Source organism: Lagenorhynchus albirostris, chromosome 9, assembly GCF_949774975.1.
Source record: "Lagenorhynchus albirostris chromosome 9, mLagAlb1.1, whole genome shotgun sequence".
Taxonomy (NCBI): domain Eukaryota; kingdom Metazoa; phylum Chordata; class Mammalia; order Artiodactyla; family Delphinidae; genus Lagenorhynchus; species Lagenorhynchus albirostris.
The window spans coordinates 47,222,613-47,241,219 of record NC_083103.1 but is presented as its reverse complement, the minus strand read 5'-3'; the positions used below and the strand labels follow the sequence as shown (position 1 = coordinate 47,241,219).

The following is an 18,607-nucleotide window of genomic DNA, read 5'->3' as shown; positions in this document are numbered from 1 at the left end:
TGGCCAGGTTACAGCCCCCGGTTATTCAATCAAACGTTAGTCTAGATGTTGCTATGAAGGGATTTTGCAGATGTAATGAAAGTCCCTCATCACTGACTTTAGGTAAGGAAGATCATTCTGGATCATCTGGGTGGGCCTGACATCATTAGTTGGAAAGGCCTTGAAAGCTGTGTGGAAGCTTCCCCCAGAGAGAGAAGAAATTCTGCTTGTGGAGAATGGCCTCAGCCCATGCCTGTGGAATTCCAGGGTCCTGTGACCTTCCCTTTCTGCCTGCTTGCCTTATGGACTGACTTGCTTGGTCAGCTCCCACAATCGTGTAAGCCAATTCCTGGTGTATTAGCTTGCTAGGCAGGCTGTAACAAAATATCACAAACAGGGTGGCTTAGAAGACAAAAATGTATTGTGTCACAGTTCCGGAGCCTCGAGGTCCAGGGTCAAGGTGTTGGGCACGTCGATGCCTCCTGAGGGTGGTGATGGAGAATCCACTCCACGCCTCTCCTCTAGCTTCTGATGGTTTGCTGGCAATCTTTAGCATTCTTTGGTTCACACATGATGTATCACTCCCATCTCTGCCTTCATGTCCGTATGATGTTCTCCGTGTGTGCGTGTCTCTCTCTCCAAATTTCCCCTTTTATAAGGACACCAGTCGTACTGGATTAGGGCCCACACTAATGACAGCATTTTAACTTGCTTGCCTTTGTAAACACTCTATCTCCAAAGAAGGTCACAGAATGTGACCTTAGGTACTGAAGGTTAAAACCCCAATATATCTTTTTGGGGTTCTTGGTTGAACCGAGAGTAATAAAAATCTGTATACTTCTGGTAGTGACATTCTCCAAAACAGCTTACCAGAAGCACTGGATTCTTCAGGTAGTACATTCCACGTCTCCAGAAACACTGATTCATTCTCTAATCCGGAGATGTAAAAATCTGGGTATAAGCATGATATAGCTGCTCAGTTCACACAAACAAGGCCAATGTTTGGGATTTATCAGAAAATTATTATTTTTAGAATTCTGGGACATCTCAGCCAGTTAGACTCTATGGGTATTTGAACTGGAAAGTGGAGTATTTGAACTATAACCTGGCTTTCCCATTAGCAGCTGTTTACCGCCCAATAAGAATGAACAACTTGAGAAGCCAGTAACTGGCTTTGTAGGATTTGGACAGAGTGCTCATGGGGTGTGAGAGCTTGGAAGGAAGCTGTGTCTTCAAGTGTCTAGGGACTGGGGGTTGGTGAAGATACTTCACATTTCTGAGCCTCTCTCTGTGTCACACACACACACACACACACACACACACACACACACACACACACACACACACACACACACACACACACACACTTGTGGCCCAATACACATCATCTGATTTAAGCCTCACTACATCTTTACCGGGCATGTATTATTCTCCCGTTGTAAGACTGAGGAGGATGAATCCTAGATGACACTTAGATCACACTTCTAGTAAGGACAGGCCAAGATTCAGACATACAGCTGATCTTCATTCTTCACGGATTCTGTATTTTTGAATTCACCTACTCGCTAACACTTGTTAACTCAAAACCAATACTCATGGTGCTTTCACGGTCATTCATGGACATATGCAGAGCAGTGGAAAATTTGAGTCACCTGATCACGTGTCCTGGCTGAGGTCTCGTGAGGCCACACTCTGCCGTCTTGTTTCAGCTCTCATACTATAAACAAGCGTCCTTCCTGCGGTCTGTTAGCGCCCCTCTTTGTTTTGCTTTTTACATTTTGGGGCTTTTTGTTGGCGATTTTGCTGTTCGCAATGGCCCTAAACATAGTGCTGAAGTGCCATCTAGTGTTCCTAAGGGCAAAAAGCCTGGGCTGTGCCTTAGAGAGAAGATACACGTGATGGACCAGCTCCGTGCAGGCGTGAGTTATAGTGGTATTGACCATGAGTTCAGTGTAAATGAATCAGCAATGTATATTAAATAAGGTGACTTGAAACAGAAACCCACATAAAAGCAGAGGCTGAGAGGCCCCTAACTCTGTATTTCCCCAGGAGCAGTGGTTCAGGATTCATAGATTTAGTGAATCATGAGTTGATTATATCCATGCTGGTCTCTAAATGCTGCCCTTTTTACCACAGCAGGAGGATGAGACTTGAGACCTGAGGAGTTGGGGCCTCAATCTTCTTACCTGTTTGAGGAACGAAGGAGACTGTAGCCTGGAAGCCTCTGAAGGTCATGTTTTCATCGGACTGGAAGCTGACGGACATCACCCTGGAGATGCTCACCACAGGGGCGGGGACAACAAAGCCACACAGTCGAGCTGGTTCAAGCCCAGCCCCGGCATGACATGGTCAAGGGCCCAGGAGACAGACGTGGCACTGGATAGAAGAAAACAATTGTCCTTCAGGTAACTGTTAAGAAATAAACCTTTCCAGTGTATGTCACAATTCATTTCCAAAATAGAAAGGCAGAGTGCTCCTTTGTACTGTGTATTTAACCCCGTCAACATTTCAATTCTGTTTATCTCCCAAACACTCCCACTGGGAATGCCACTAAGGGAAGTTGTTCCAGCCACAGGGCTTATTTCAATGTCACTTTCCCCTCTGACCCCTAGTTCACTGTGAGCCTTCCACATTTTCTGATCAAATCGTTCTTCGATTCTCCCTGAAGCTCTTCCCGCCCCTGATGGTGGAGAAGGAGGAGAGGTGGTGAGAGCATAGGAAGTGATGGAGATGGTGCAGGGGAATGAAGGAACATTGAGCCACATTCCCTAAAAGGAGTCCCAAGAAGGACTGGGTCCAAATGCAAACCAGGGAAGCCGAGGCTCCCAGGGAACACAAACCTATTTCTTTCTTCCTTTCTACATCCCTGTGCATGCTCACATAGTCGGAAGTGCAATCTCCACTTTCTTCTGCTTCCAGGTTTTGAAAGGAAAGCTGAGAAGACTCCATGTTACATCCAGAGTAAACAATATGAACGCATTACCTCACTTTGATCAAGGAGAGGAATCTGGATTGTTCAACTCACTCTACAGCATCATGACCTTAGATGAGAAATGTAACGGGGCATTCATGAGCGGGTTACATGACTTAGGAAATGACGCTAAACCCCAGGCTCCCAAACCCTCTGAAACATCCAAGCACTCAATCACAGGCTGAAGAGAAGGGTGGGGAAACACGCAAATATTTGAGCTCCCCAGTTCCCTCCTTGGAGGGGCAAAGAAACAGCAAAGAACAACATTTGAGCAATCTGATAGCCCTGACTAATTGAGAGGAGCAGTGGGAGATAGAAATGATGAGGTAGCAGCTTAGATTGTTTATACACAAATGATGCGGATTCAATGGAGCCTGAGCACTTGGCAAAAGACACAGGCCTGCGCGGCTAGGACAGAAGTGGAGGGAAAGGATGATTCATGGTGAACGAGACATGGGGAGAAGGAGACGTGTCAGAAACAGGATCCGTTCAAACATTTCTTAAACCCCTACTGGGATACTTTCTGGAAATAGACCCTTTTTGGTTACTCTGACCATTGTGTCTTATGGAAAGGGTTTTAAGAAAAGGAGGAAAATTACATAAATCTTATTGTTTGTTTGTTTGTTTTGTGGTACGCGGGCCTCTCACTGTTGTGGCCTCTCCCGTTGTGGAGCACAGGCTCTGGACGCGCAGGCTCAGCGGCCGTGTCTCACGGGCCCAGACGCTCCGCGGCATGTGGGATCTTCCTGGACCAGGGCACGAACCCGTGTCCCCTGCATCGGCAGGCGGACTCTCAACCACTGCGTCACCAGGGAAGCCCCCATAAATCTTTTTTAAACCAGAAACTTCCATCACAGGGGATCTAGAATGCCTATAATAAATAACTTACAAGAAAACTTAAAATATTTCTAAAAGTCAGATATACCTGTTCCTTTAATATCAATAATATTTAGAATTTAAAATGTTTGAAGTTGGTAAACAGAACTTGTAGAGCAATAAAATTTATGAATAATAATAATAATAATTTTAAAAAGACCCTTTTCTCTTCGAGTCAAATGGTGTGCACATAGTTACGACTTGTCCTACCAACTTACAATTGACCGTCCCAGATGGGTCCTGCAGGCTGATGCTGTCACGGCCGAGTGTGAGTGCATCTTTTCACGGATGCACAGCACTCAGTGTATTTTATTGCATAGATGCTTTTGAATCACTTCTAGCTCTGATATGTTCAGATTTTCAACTAAATTTTGTCTTCTTCCTCCTTCCAGGCGTACGCTCATACTTAAGATTTTCTCCTCTGTCAGTAACACAGTTCCCTTTAATCCTGCTTCGTCCTGAACTGTCTGCCTTGACTCTGTTTGGGTTTCAGAAACTTTTAGAAAGACAACAGCTACACTTGTCTCACTTACTCCGTGTCTCCTTCTCCTGTGTGATCTTGTTTCTGCACCTAACATCTGATTTCACCTGACCTTTCAGATGACACCTCCCCCACCTCCTCTCTACTGTTCAATTGTCCATCCCAGCTCTTCTACCTTTTTATTGGGGGATGAGGTGGGGACTGTATAACGGGTGCTTAGTCCTCCCTCTCTTTATTTTTTAAAAAAGTTTTGTCTTTTTACTTTGTTAACATTTAAAAGCACATTTGAATAGAACAAAAGGTTTCAGAGCTGTACAATGGTTTCTCTGCAGAAGGAAGAGAGAAAGAAGGAAGGAGATCAAGATCTATCAAGAAAGAGAGAACGGAAGGAAGGAAGGAAGGAAGGAAGGGAGGGAGGAACGGAGGAAGGGAGGAAGGGAGGGAGGGAGGGAGGGAGGGGGTCCTCTTTCTCTTTAAACTCTAACTTGCTGTGGGAAATCCAACCTATTGGCCATACCTTTCTGTTTGTTTGTTTTGTTTTGTGTTTTGAATTAAAGGCTTCATTCTCTGGACTGTCATAACACTGCACCAATTTGGTTCTATTCCTGGGTCTCAGATCTCTTTTGGCCTCTTAAATATACAAGAACTTTGAGGTCTTGTTCACCCTTACTCCTTACCCGTTATTTTATAGTTTACTTTGTCTCCATATACTCTCTTGCTTTCAATTATTATTTTAAGAGAAAGACTTCTAAATAATGCCTAATTCCAACGTCACCCTGACTGCAGTGTCATCTACCTGAAGGCATTTCTGCAGATGGCCCACTAGTGTTAACTGAACAAACACACAAATGGCCACAAACACCGCGAATCAAAGGCTGAATACACTCTGTATCCTGACATTCAAAGCCCTCCATGCTTCCATCTCAGCCTCGCCTTCCACCACCCCTCCTGCTATACCTTATGCCAGTCCCTGAAACTGTTCTGCACTGCACTTTTGTTATCCACTCTCCACAAACTGTTTTGTTAGCAGTTTAATTAATAAGGAAGAAATGCTTGTTTCTAGAAAGGACTAGACACTGATGAAACAAGTTACCTGGTACAAAGATTAAGGCCACATTTCAACAAAATGTAAAGCACACAGTTGCCACCTAGCGGTAAGTGTGGGTAGTTACAGTAGATAATAGGCTAGTCTGTTAGTCAACCAGTATCAATAATATTTATCAAGAACCTTGTGTGCCAGGTGCTAGGTTCTATTCTAGGTACTAGGGATACAGCAGCAGATACACCAGATAAAACGTCTGCCCCCATGGTGTTTATGCGAGCGATTCTCTGGAGATCCTCAGCAAAGTAAGGGTACCTTACTTTGGGTAAGGGTACCCTTACCTTACCTTTAAGGGTACCCTTACCTCAGCAAAGTAAGGGTACCTTACAAAGTAAGGGTACCTTACTGACCCTTACAGGGTCAGTACCTTAACGAGGTGATGTTAGGGGGCTTGAAAAACCCAGCTGCAGCTGGCCATGTTGCTGTAGTCCTCAGGATAGTGAAGACTGTATGAGGCCTTCTTCAAAAAGGATAGTTAAGGAGCTGCAGCCTGACTCTGCAACACAAGGGAGAACGTCCAAACAATGGCATCACTGCGCACAGAGGGATCCTCTTTGTTTTCCCCCTTGTGTCTCCCACAAGTGATGCCTGAACTGACTCTTAAGGCAGAGCCATCAAGAAGGGGGAGGTCGCGCACTGGTTCCCAAGAACTCATCAGGCCCTCTCAGCTCACTTGGGTAGGCAACAAACACGCTTTAGCAGGACTGCAGAAGGAGCCCCTGCACCTGCATCTCACTTGCCTTGAGCTCCTCTCTGCTATGGAGCTCAGTGGGCCTTGGGTGGGGGCTCCCTACCCCTCATCTCATTCCTATGGGTCCTCAATTTCTGCAAAAGGAATGCATAGTGTGTGATAAGAGTAAACGGTTTTACCAGGAAGGTAGTTTGGTTTAAGAGCTTTATACGTGAGATTAAACCCAACAGCATAATCTGTGGCATCAGAGATGAACCTCAGCCTTATAGCGTTGGAGCCAACGAGAACCGATGAAGCCAGGCTGTTCCCACAGAATTTCCCTGCAACGTAAGAATGAAGCGTTTTGGTTCAGAGTCTAGAAAACAGCACCCATGAAAAGACTTATGGGGAACTGAACTTTCATGATAGTGCAGGCTTGTCTAAATCAGGGTTTCTCAACCTCAGCACTACTGACATTTTGAACTGGAACGTTCTTGGTGTTCAGGCTGTCCTGCACATTGTAGGATGTTTTGCAGCAATCCTGGCCTCTACCCACTGGATGCCAGTAACATTCCCTCTCGTTGCGATAACCAAAAATGCTTCTAAGACATTGCTAAGTGTCTCCTGGGGGAGGGAGGGGGTGGGCAAAATCACCTGCAGTTTAGAACCACAGAAACACTCCTGCATTTCTGTTTCTTGTATAAGTAACCTTTATCTCCTCCTTGTGGCTATCTGTTGGTATCCTCCTTCTGAACTGGACGAGGCGGGTAATGGTCATTTTCATACGTAGGAGAGCAGCATTCTGCCCGGGAGGCCTCAAGAGGCACTGCTATATGTCTACATTTTACTCCAGTCCATTTCTGTTTCTTGTATAAGTAACCTTTCTCTCCTCCTTGTGGCTATCTGTTGGTATCTTCCTTCTGAACTGGACGAGGCGGGTAATGGTCATTTCCATGCGTAGGAGAGCAGCATTCTGCCCGGGAGGCCCCAAGAGGCACTGCTGTATGTCTACATTTTACTCCTGATGGGCTCCAGGTCTGGCAAATGAGTCTAGGAAGCCTGTTTCCATGGGCAGCAGATGCTGTAAGTGAATTGCACTGTGGCCCTTACAGCCCTCACACAGGCTCAGATTTTGTTCCTTTCCACTGTCAATTCTAAGTCTCAAAATTGGAGACAGGAAGTGCGGTACTTATAGATGCCTCAGGGCCAGACATATTGTAACCAGGCCCCATTACGTCCTCCTAGCACTAGTGTCCATTTGACAATGTGAAAATCCACTCACCAATCAGTGTGTCTTCTAAAGAATGTATTGACAGGTAATTGTGGTGACAAGACTCTGCATCGAAGTGGGAAAAATTGAGGAGCACGTGCATTCCCTCTGGTACAAACGGTCCAGACACACAGTCTGAAGGTAGATACATTGAGAGGGTATTATTTCTAGATGGAAAGCGACTGTCACAGTCCAATGAGTGGGGCAGAGTCAAACTTGAGGTGGGAGTCAAGGGCAGGAGAGGCAGGGGGGCTACTCACTGCTTGCTCTCATAATACAGGAAGGGGCTTTCTGGGAAGTGCAGCTCCCCTTCTGATGCTCTGATCACACGGTCCTGCTCACTGCATGAGGCTGGGAGGGAAAGCCACGCGAATCAGCGCTAACAGTGATGGCTAGCCACAAGAGCCCTTTTCCCCCAGAACCTGTACAGACACTGCGGCCTCCTGGTTCTTCTTCACACACGCTTCCTTTCGTGGAGACACGAGATCTTTTGCTATCTTGGCTTCTATGATGCCTTACTTTTTGTTTCTTGTAGATCCTGCCTAACCTTGAGATTCTATGATTTCTTCTTCTTTACTCTTCCTTCTTTGACCCCATAATTCCACTCTATAGATGCAGGTATTTCCTAGGTTCTATTCTTAGTTTTCATTTCTCTCTACACGAGCCCTCTGATCCACTTCATTCACACCATCAGTTTCAACTGTTATCTCTACCTGAACTTCTGATTTTTCAACCATCTCCTAGATATCTCCCCTGAAACTTAACATGCTACAAAAGGACTTCCTCTCAGTCTGCAAAACTGCTTCCACTTCTGATTTGATTAGCTTATGTGCCCTTCTCTTAGCTTTCCATGCTCAGAACTTTGGTGTCATCCTTCATTCCTTCCCTCCCTCACCGCTCGTAACCTTAGTGACTATCCTGGCCTAATTCATCCTGTTTCTATGCCCTCCTTTTCATTCTCTGGCCATTGCCCTCGTTCAAGCATTATATTCTTGTCTCTTGAACTAATGCATAATCTCATAAGTCCACCTTGAATTATTGATATTTTCCTCTCCAATTTATCCCCTATGTGCCGTTCTTATAGCACTAAAGTATAGCTCTAATCTGTTTATCTAATTAGTCAACTTCCTATTACTCAATAAAGTCAAAATTTTCTTGAATGGTGTTCAAAGTTTCCATATTTTGTTCTCAGGTTACCCGTTTAATCTTCTCCCTCATAAAAACTCATCACATAGCCTACACTTCAACTGATTGACTTACTGGGTCTCTATTACATCCTAAATTTTCATATCTCCATATTTTAGTATCCATCTTCTGATAAGGATGATTCCTTAAGCTGGAATATTTTTCTTTACCTATATCCCATTTCCAACTGACAAAATCCTACTCATCCTTTGTTCTTTAAGGTTAAGCTTAAAAGATGTCTGTGCTCCAAAGTCTCCCTTGTATTTTTTCCCCCCAGCTAGAAGCAGCCACCCACTCCTCTGAGCTCTCAGGGTACTCTTTTTCCACTTTGCTCTTTGGAGATAGCCCCACAGACTCACAGAACCACTGAAGATTTGAGCTAAAGATGCCTTTGAGACCACCTGGTCCAAACTCTTTCCTTTTTGGATGAGGAAACTCAGGTTCAGAGGTAGGAAGGAGCCTGCCCAAAGTCACAGACTGACTTCATTTCAGACCTGCAATGTAACCCTGGGGGTGAGTCCCCTATTCTTTCAGGACAAGGTGTGTAGCTTCCGGACCACATCTGCCATGCCCCACCTCCTCCCTTGTGTCTTGGATCCAAATCTGGGATTTGCCAACTGTTTGCTGAATTGAACTGGAGCTCTGGATTGACAAGTGAACTCAGAGGGAATGTTGTGCTCCTGCTGGGTGAAGGGATGAATTCACCCTCCCTGGCTGGGGATGAATGGCTGTGTGCTCCTAGTGATGGTTTTATACCTAGTGATTATGGAGAGCTCTTGCAGAGGAAGACTTTTGATTATAAAGGAACCGATTTTCAGAAATCCTAGAGATTAATTCATGCTCCTGGAAGAACAGGCTACAAGAAATACCCATCTCTGGAGTGCTTTCTCAGCTTTCCTGGGAAAGAAAAAGAAAGATGCAATTCGAGGTTGTGATATCCTGAGCAATATTTCAAGAAGTTAGCATCTCCCTGGCTCAAAAGTGCAGAGGTTGTTAAGTCAATTTGCAACTAATGAAAATACAATCTGTGGAAAGAACAGAAGGGATAAATTGACAAAGCAGCAAAGTGGTCTTTGTGCTTTAAGAAGATGATTTCACTCTCTTTATTAAATGGACTGCTTAGCTTGGGGATTACACAAAGCAAGAAGAGGTCATCTGGTCTACCCCTCTAATTTTTCATGGAAAGGGAGGCTAGAGATGGAAATAACACACCCACAACTGCTGGACAGCTACAAGTTGAACTGAGGACTCCGAAACCTGCTAGTGTACCGTATACTTGAACACAAACCCAGGTTCTTCCTGAACTAATTTGAATTAACCCCTTTGGGAAAGAATAGAAGTCCTATTTTAGGCTGGAAGCCACCAGTTAAGAAAACAACTAAGTTGGATTTGGAGGCAAAAATGAAGTTTCAATTAACTCACTGGTGAATCTGGTAGAAGGATGTATATAGACACTGGCCTTTTCAGACTTATGGTACCTGGCTCTATGCCAGGCCTTCTCAACCACAACACTACTAACATATGGGACTAAATCATTCTTTGCTGTGGAGGAGGGCTGTCCCGTGCACTGTAGGATGTTTAGCAGCATCCAGAGCCCCTACCCCCTAGATGCCAGTGGCACCCCTGTCCCCTGTTGTGACAACCAGAAATGTCTCCAGACATTGTCCCGTGGGGCGCAAAATTTCCCCTCCTTGATAACCACTGATCCATGCTATAGCTTGCTGAATCTTGCTAGCGGAATTGAGAAGTGGTGAGACAGTTTCAATCAAAGGCAAATTTGACAAAGTCTAGGATGGATGTATTCACGTTTCATTGAATATTTGTACACTGTACCACACATCATAGTTTACCCTTGTTTTAGACTCAGTAAATACCACAGTCCTTATGTGAGACACTAAGAACAGAAGCAGAGGTTGTCTGCTCAGTGGTCCTGACTTGCGTAGCCTCTGCTGATGCTCTCTCTCTTTCCCTAGCTTCTTGACCTTATGTTCTGGCTTGGTTACCAATTTGGATGTGTTTGTGGATCCAGGGAAGCACTTTAGTAAGATCTGTGAAGATCCCAGGGGATCCTTGATCATCTTTCTGCAGGTTATTTCTCCAACCTCGACCACAGCCCAAACCCCAGGAAGTCACACCAGCCAGAGTCCAAGTCCCTTTCTTATTCCGGCACATGAGGGAACCTCCTGAGTCTCCCTGTAGGGAGAAAAGATCTCTGTTACTGTCATTGTCAGTGTCTGTGCCCCACAAAGGTGCTAGATGAGGATTAATGCATTTCTTCACTTCTAATACTTTGGACTCAGGGGCCTGGGAGAAGAGGCAAGCACAATTCACAGTCAATCATCAAATACCATTGGAGCCTACCAAGTCCACCTCCTTCTTCCCCATCCTAAGCTTTCATCAAATATCAGATTGTTTCCTTCTCCTGTCTCATCCTACAGACTCAGAAAAGTCTTGTCCAGTAGGCGAATCAACCTCAAGTTTGGTCAGCAGGAAGGATGGAGGGAAAGAGAAAGCTCCCATTATACACAAACTGGAAATCTCTAAGTAGGAAAGCATCACCTATCCTTCAGGGCCGGAGTACCCTAGTTCATTGTTGGCATCATCTCCATTATTTGGTCTTTTGGAAAGAGCAGAAGATCTCCTCTGAAAGCACAGTCTCTGCTAAAAACAGGTTGTTTAAACTGTCCTCTATTTTGACTTGACCTCCCTTTTCAGTCCTGATCCTTCTTTCCCGAGTCCAGGCTTGCCTACAGCCTTCTTTCAGCCCCTCATCTGATGACAAAGCTGAGGGAAGCCCTGCCTGGGACCTGTCAGCCCAACCATTCCTGCCTACCTGACATGCATCTCTTCCTCCATCTGGGAAGCCTGCGCAGAGAAAGGTCCGCCCACTAATGGGTTTCTGTAAGGTCAACAGAGCTGTAATACACTCATCCTGGGTCAAAATGGGCAGGTTCACTTCCTGCAAGACTTGTGGGATGACGCCATCTAGAAAACACAGAAATGAGAACCCCAGCAAGGCGCTCTTTCACCTTTTCTGCGTTGAAGATGCCCCATTCAGGCTTGTGTCTTTTGGAAAGACTTGAATTACGAAGTACAATGTGATAGTCTCTATTTTAAAAATGTCTACACAACTGTCTTTTAAAAATAGATTAAAAATTCTCTTTTTTGATGACCAACCAGAAACTTCTGGTACGAGCGTAGGAGTTCTTACCTTCATTCAAGCGGCCCCAGCCTGTGGTTGTACAAATAAATCCAGGCTCAAATTGTTCCCCTGGCTCTGGAAGACACATGGGTCCCACAGACTGGTCTGCAGAAAAGAGCAAGGCAGGGCTTGTTTCATTCATGGAGGAGAGGATACCATAAGCCACTCACCAACTGGCATCTAGGTGGTTCCCAAAGAACTTGTGGTATCTCTGTCTGGCACCTCCAGGGGTTACTTGTGAAACAAAGTAACGGACTCCACATGACCCTATATCTAAAGCCACAAGCCAAGAGGGTTTCAGGTAGGGGAGCCTCCAGCTCAAATTCCTGTCTCAAAGTACACGATTCAGAATATGCTGCATAACTTATGCTGTAGGGAATGTGCTACGGAACAGAAGTTCTGGAGCACATGGGGTAGACAATTCAGAGTGAGCTTCAAATGTTTACCAAAATGGAAAGCTCCAGCCATCTTCAAAAGAGCAATATCATAATCCATTGGCTTCTTGGTAGAGAAATATGGGTGTATGATGATGCTTTCAATGGTGAGGCTTTGCTCTCCTGGCTCTATATAGCTCAAGTCATGTTCTCCAGCAGTAACGTTGAAAGTTGATGCAATATTTCTATGAGGAGGAAAGAGTAAAATGGATGGATTTCAGTGAACCTCTGAGTACAGTTGCAGTGGTTGACAAAATGACTTCTTCAAAGTGACATGGATGGGGCTTCCCTGGTGGCACAGGGGTTGAGAGTCCGCCTGCCAATGCAGGGGACACGGGTTCGTGCCCCGGTCCGGGAAGATCCCACATGCCGCGGAGCGGCTGGGCCCATGAGCCATGGCCACTGAGCCTGCGCGTCCGGAGCCTGTGCTCCGCAACGGGAGAGGCCACAACAGTGAGAGGCCTGCGTACCGCAAAAAAAAAAAAAAAGACATGGATAGATAATGTAGGTGTGAAGCTGATGAACAGAGAAAGTGAGAATGATTCCAAATGTAGAGGTTCCCAATGTGAGTGAGGGACTAGTAAAACGTGGCCTCATATGGAGCCAATAATATGATAAATTGAATACCTTGCAGTGTTATTTGTTAAATGCCTAAGGGTGTATATACAGTATAATTCAGTGGTCTAAAGCTATGTTCAGCTACCCCAGATGGCTGGCCTGGCCTCAATATCAGTGAGATCCTTTGAGAGTTTCTGGTGATTCCCATGAAGTATGCTGCTTTAATGTCAGAGATCTAGTGCATAGTGCATACCATGAAAGACGTAGTAGCACCGTAACTCTGATGTTCCAGAGGGTATGCACACTCAGGGCTTTGGGACTGATTAGAGCAATGGGAAGTGGGGATCTTCCCCTACTTCCTTTATGTTTGTAATTTAGAGATCTAGCATGACACGGGAAACACCATTCTATTCCTCTTCTACCCGCAGCAAAGTTATCTGAAAGGAACTTGATAGGATGCATTGAGGTGGATTAAGAGCTTTGGGCTTGCCATCTCTGGGGATCTAGAAGAGATGATTTTATACAAAATTGGAAAAGACATCATTTTCTCTTGGTATATTTCCCTGGCTCTTGGCTATATTAAATACCAAACCTAATACATAGCAACTCTCTAGCCTAACCACCTGCCACATTGCAGTGAAATTATCAGCTGACTCTTTTTTAGACTATCAACTCTCGGGGGGCAGGAATCATATCTTAGTCATCTTTGTATCTTTGATACCCACTAGTGTCCAGCACTGAGTAAATATCCAGGAGATGTTTGTGGAGAAAGAGGGCAAATAGGGGGATATATAATCTTCATTGCAGCTTTATGAACATCAAGAGCACTGGCAACAGTAGAACATTTGGAGCATACAAGAAAATGGATAAGGGACGGAAATTGTTAGAGTGAAGTTCAGAGAGGCAGGGTCAATAGGAAAGAAGACACAGGAGCCTTCTTCGCGTTTTACTGTCCTCCCTTTGTTTTCTTTTATCCATTTATTAAGATGCATAATGAACTGGATGCTTTTTTTTCACTGAAATTTAAGAAAACTAGGAGAGAACTTTCAGAACTCTATCTTTGGGATGCTTTTTTTCTCACTTGGATATTATTCTTTATTAACTTCTAGCCCATTTTAAATAAGGAATGAATGTTTTCTACCAAGTCGTGTACCCTCGGACAATGACCTTGAGCCCTATCTGTACTATGCAATTAACATGTTCTCCCCTAAGGCATACATCACACCATTCCATATTTTAATAGAGTTATTGCTGCTGATGCCCAGGGAGTAGAAGGGTAATCTGACCTTCATCAATGGGCTGGGCTTTCCATACCTGTTTGCAACACAGTGAGCAGCTGTGATCACCCACTCTGGAGAGATGATGGTCCCACCACAGACATGCTTCTGCCTTCGTTTCAAAGACACCTGAATTGCAAAGACCTTAAATAGGAGTAAGTTAATGCCCTGGGATCCCCCCAAACCTGGAGACTGAGCATATTCTGAAAAAGAGACCCAGATATCTTACTCATAAATATCAGAAATCATGGACTGTGAAGTGGTAAACCAATCACACTATAGCTCAGAAAGAAGAGCAATGCTGGAACCAGAAGATTCCTACTGCTGGCCCACAGGAGAGGTAGTTACCTTGAGATGATTGGCTATAAGGTTTTAGTAAGTTGGTAATAAAAATTGTGGGTATTTATTTATTTACATGATAATGTTTACCGTCTGTTACTCTAACAATATGAATCATATCTGTGAATGAAGAGAAAGAAAAAGAAGCATAAGATACAGAACAGACCAGATGAAGAAGTTTGGGAAAAAGACAAGGTGAGGGCTAAGGGAGTATTCCGAAGTCCGTTCCAGTTCCTCTAAGCCTCTCAGAGAAAGAGTCTGGATTTACAACTGTCTTATGGTTTTTAACTATTTGACCTCTACAACTGCTTCAAGCTTATTTTTAATCTGTCTCTACAACAGATTTTCTATCTTTGGCTTGTCCTGCTCATGATGTTTGGCTTCACTCCAACACGACTTATAGGGTACAAGCAAATACTTTTAATTCCACTGTTTAAATTAGAAAAGAAGCAATTTATTAGAACTGTCTCCTTTTTGAACAAAAATTATTCAATGAGCAATTGAAAACAAAATTAATACAGAGAAAAGGCTAAGAACAGAATAAAGCACAAGTAAGTAAAAGTCAATGAGTCATCCCTGACTATGATTTGAATACGGACTTCTGAATTGACTAGCCAACCAACTGACCAAGTAAGAATTTGATCAATCAACTCTTCAAACCAGGTAATTAATTCATCAGTTAATCAAATGACAATGATTCAGCCATTCCATCATCTCACTGAACACAGACTCAGTCAACCAATCGTTACCAAATATCCATTGATCTAAAAGTTAATATGACTGACTGACTCAAGACAAGTAAAAATAAAGAGCTATTGTTCTACCTATAAAATGAAGAGGCAAGAATATAGCATGGCTCCCAGGGTAAAGAAAATTGGGACACTTTCAAAGACAATAAATGCCTTAGGCTAAGGGCAGAAGCACAAAGGCGTTCTATGGCATAGGAGGAACAGGAAATTAGATTGAGACAGAATTCTTAGGACACTAACTACCACGGAGGCAGCACTCTTGATTATTCCCTGAAGGGTCCTATGGTATAGGTATGAATCTTACATCCCAAACATAAAAGTAAACCTATGGCTACACCTTCCCTCATCATCTTTAACTATAACAAGACAAGTATGTTTTAAATATATTTATTGAATCAGAAAATTATTTTTTAAATTATAAATTTGAAGCGGGGTTTTTGTCTTAGGGACTGAAAGTCTGGGATGGCATTTCCAAATTTTGGAGCAAGCCAATAGCGCTTGTAACTGTTCTGAACACACCTTTTCTAGAAGTCAACTGATGGACATCAGGAACGTCTTGGATCCTTGTACTAACTCATGAGATCTCTGGTGATGAACTAAGCAGAAGAGAGCATACTGATGAGCAGCATGGGTTCTGAGAGATCCAATCCTGAGACAGCTCATAATCCAACCACAGGAGAATGTTCCCTGAGACTCACCTGCCAAGGGTAGGAACCCTTTTCCACTTGTCTTCCCCCAACAATGCGACTGAAAATGTTAAGGTAATTCAAAGGCCGTGACTTAACCAGACTCTGCCCACAAGAGGGAGCTAGGGGGAAAAAAGACAATAATTTAGTGATTAGATATCTCTTAGGACTGAGAGGTACAGAAAAGTCTTCTGAGCAAGAAATACTATAAGACATGGAGCCTGTGGCAATACTATAAAATGGCTTTAAGTTATTTGTGGAATTTGCTGTGATTTGCGGTACAAGGTTCCGTCCTATGTGAAAAAGGTTCCACTTTTTCACATAGGACGTGCATATCATGAAGAGATCTACTTTTCTGACATGAAGATTTAGGGCCTCAGAGGTAGATCTCCGCTGGGTTAGCGTGAATACAGTCCCCTTTTGATACTGAGCCATCTGACCCCTTAGAGGCTCCTCACAGCACTCTGTGCTTCTGTGACATTTATCACATGCTGTTATGGTAATCTTTCAACCCCACCAGACTGTGAGCTCCTCAGAAATAGGAACTTAATCTTGAAATACCTGTATCTACAGTATCTAGTGCAGTTCCCGATTCATAGAAGTTGCTCAATTAATTGGTTGAATGGTTAATACTATAGTCTGCCTTAGACTGTAATTTTGTTTGCATCTTTTCCTCTGCTTCACCCAAGAGACTAAGTCTGAGATCATGATCAGTGGTGCCTGGCACACAGTCAAATATTGGATTTAATTTGCTATAAGAGTGGAAAGTATCAGGTTGTTCAATGATAGTGGAGTAGAGGGAAGACAGTGTCCTGATTCACACACCGGAATGGCGTTAGGGTAGAAGGGTTGCTAGGTAATGGGAGAAAGAACTCTTTCCTTTTTGTGGAAAAGATCTTATCCTTGAAAAAGTTGCATTTACTTATTTATTCTCAATATTTGTTCTGCTTTTTTTTGTTTGTTTTGTTTTGTTTGTTTGTTTTTGACTCTTCAGCTAAGAGAGGGGCTAGATTAAGACGCTGAAGACTGCCTGGTAATTTAAGGATGGTCCATGCTCCGTCCCTACTGCAGGTCCTTCTTTTCTACATGTTGTCTAGGAGGGCCTAGCATGCCCTGTCTCATAATCACCCCACTTCTTTACATAGTTGAATTCTCTAATCCCTATTCTTCAGCTTGGAGATCACTTCAACTGAGAACTCTTCCTTGATTTCCTCAAACTGTGTTAAATGTTTCTCCCCTGTAGTTCCTCTCCCCTCTTATAGTTTCTGCCATGCAGTATTATGATAATGAATTGTTTGTCTCCTTCACTGTACTATGAAGTACTTAAGGAAAAAAAAAACCTATGTTTTATTAATCTCTGTATTTCCAAGGTTTAGCACATTCCTAGCATACAGTAGACACTTATAAAAGTTGGAAGAACAAATGATTTTTCTTGAAAATATATCCTTGAAAGCATAGCTATTTAGATTAATATGTTAAAATATACAAAACTCTTTCAAATAACTTCCCATTTAAGCCCCATTCTCTGCCTGTGAATCAAGCACTATGACCCCCACATTACTGATGGGAAAATGAAGAATCAAGGAGATACACAGCTAATTAATGACAAAGCATGGATGTAACATTGTCGTTTGATTCTGAACCCAGTACAGGTATAATATTGAATCAAAGCTTATTTTCTAGCTGTTTCTGTTGACTGAATCATAAATACCTTAGACACAAAATTTAGTATTTCCTGAACTAATTGAAGCAAAGATAGAAAACATGATAATTCTTGAGGTTAGTACAAATCTGACTGTGAAGAAGCCTGCCAAGAACTGTTCTCAGATTATGTTACTTGAGGAAAAAAAGACCATTTACATATATATAAATAATAGACTACAGGAAACATGCTTCATATTTCCCAGCAATATAATTTTTTAAAAGATTACAAATGCTTCCAAATTTATGCTGATTTCCAGAATTTGCTACATGAAAGGAGATGGGATTGTGGAATGTGTCCAAATAAGTGAACAATTCCAGTTTTCTCCAGATCAGTGCAACTTGTCCAAGTTGTATTCCATTAATGTTCTATTCAGTTTAATATGATGATTGCAGGAGAGAAATCCAAATTAATTACATGAAAACTAATTAGATCTCCAAAATATATTTGTCTCTCCTGTTCTCCCAAAGGAATATGGAGTGGAACTGTGAGAGCCATTGCCAGCAAAGTTTATTTCTTCAGATAAAGGTAGTTACAGAGATCATTTGGAACTTACCTTTGGGGAGAGAGAGAGTTGCAGATTTACTCTGTTCCAAACAGATCATTCCAAGCAGTAAAATGAGCTTATTCTTGCTCATATGCATTTTGAAACTCAAGAGTTTTCCCCTGGAATTTTAGAGAGACTAAAGAGAACCAAAACAGAAAGCCTTGTGAGAGCAGCAATATACCAACTTAAAACAAAGTTACTCATTAACCAAGACACGAGGCATTCAACCATGTCCGTATGATGTTTCTGAATGTGGTTTCTTACAAAGATCTTTCCAAGATGTGGGGAGTCAACCACAGAAGCATAGTCTTGCTCAAGCAATAGTACATGTCCTATTACACCCACATCCATTCATTGCTTCCCCCAGAGTCTATCTGGCTAGCCAAGTGGTTGGTGCCGAAGGCTTCCATTTGCAAACATTACTTGTGACTGGTTTCCACTTTCTACAAGAGGATTGAATATCAATGTTGTCCCTGTTGGCAAGCATAGGCGTTCCTACATGCTTGCAAACATCCCATCAGAATATGCTAAAACATTTATCTTTCCCTTGTTTTCCAAATGTAAATGGATGGTTATAGC

At 43.2% G+C, this 18,607-nt stretch overlaps 1 protein-coding gene across 1 annotated transcript; it reads right to left on the bottom strand.

Moving 5' to 3' along the window:
• Positions 1-405: 405 nt before the first annotated feature.
• Positions 406-18,163, bottom strand: OVCH2 (ovochymase 2). Its single transcript, XM_060160845.1, is given in 17 exon segments — positions 406-461; positions 850-930; positions 2,166-2,297; positions 2,820-2,913; positions 5,777-5,855; positions 5,857-5,905; positions 6,280-6,420; positions 7,362-7,468; positions 7,470-7,484; positions 7,610-7,700; positions 10,517-10,727; positions 11,368-11,519; positions 11,746-11,841; positions 12,183-12,355; positions 14,043-14,134; positions 15,792-15,901; positions 18,038-18,163. Coding segments are annotated over 17 exon segments (1,767 nt in total). The 5' UTR covers positions 18,126-18,163.
• Between the last annotated feature and the right edge of the window lie 444 nt (positions 18,164-18,607).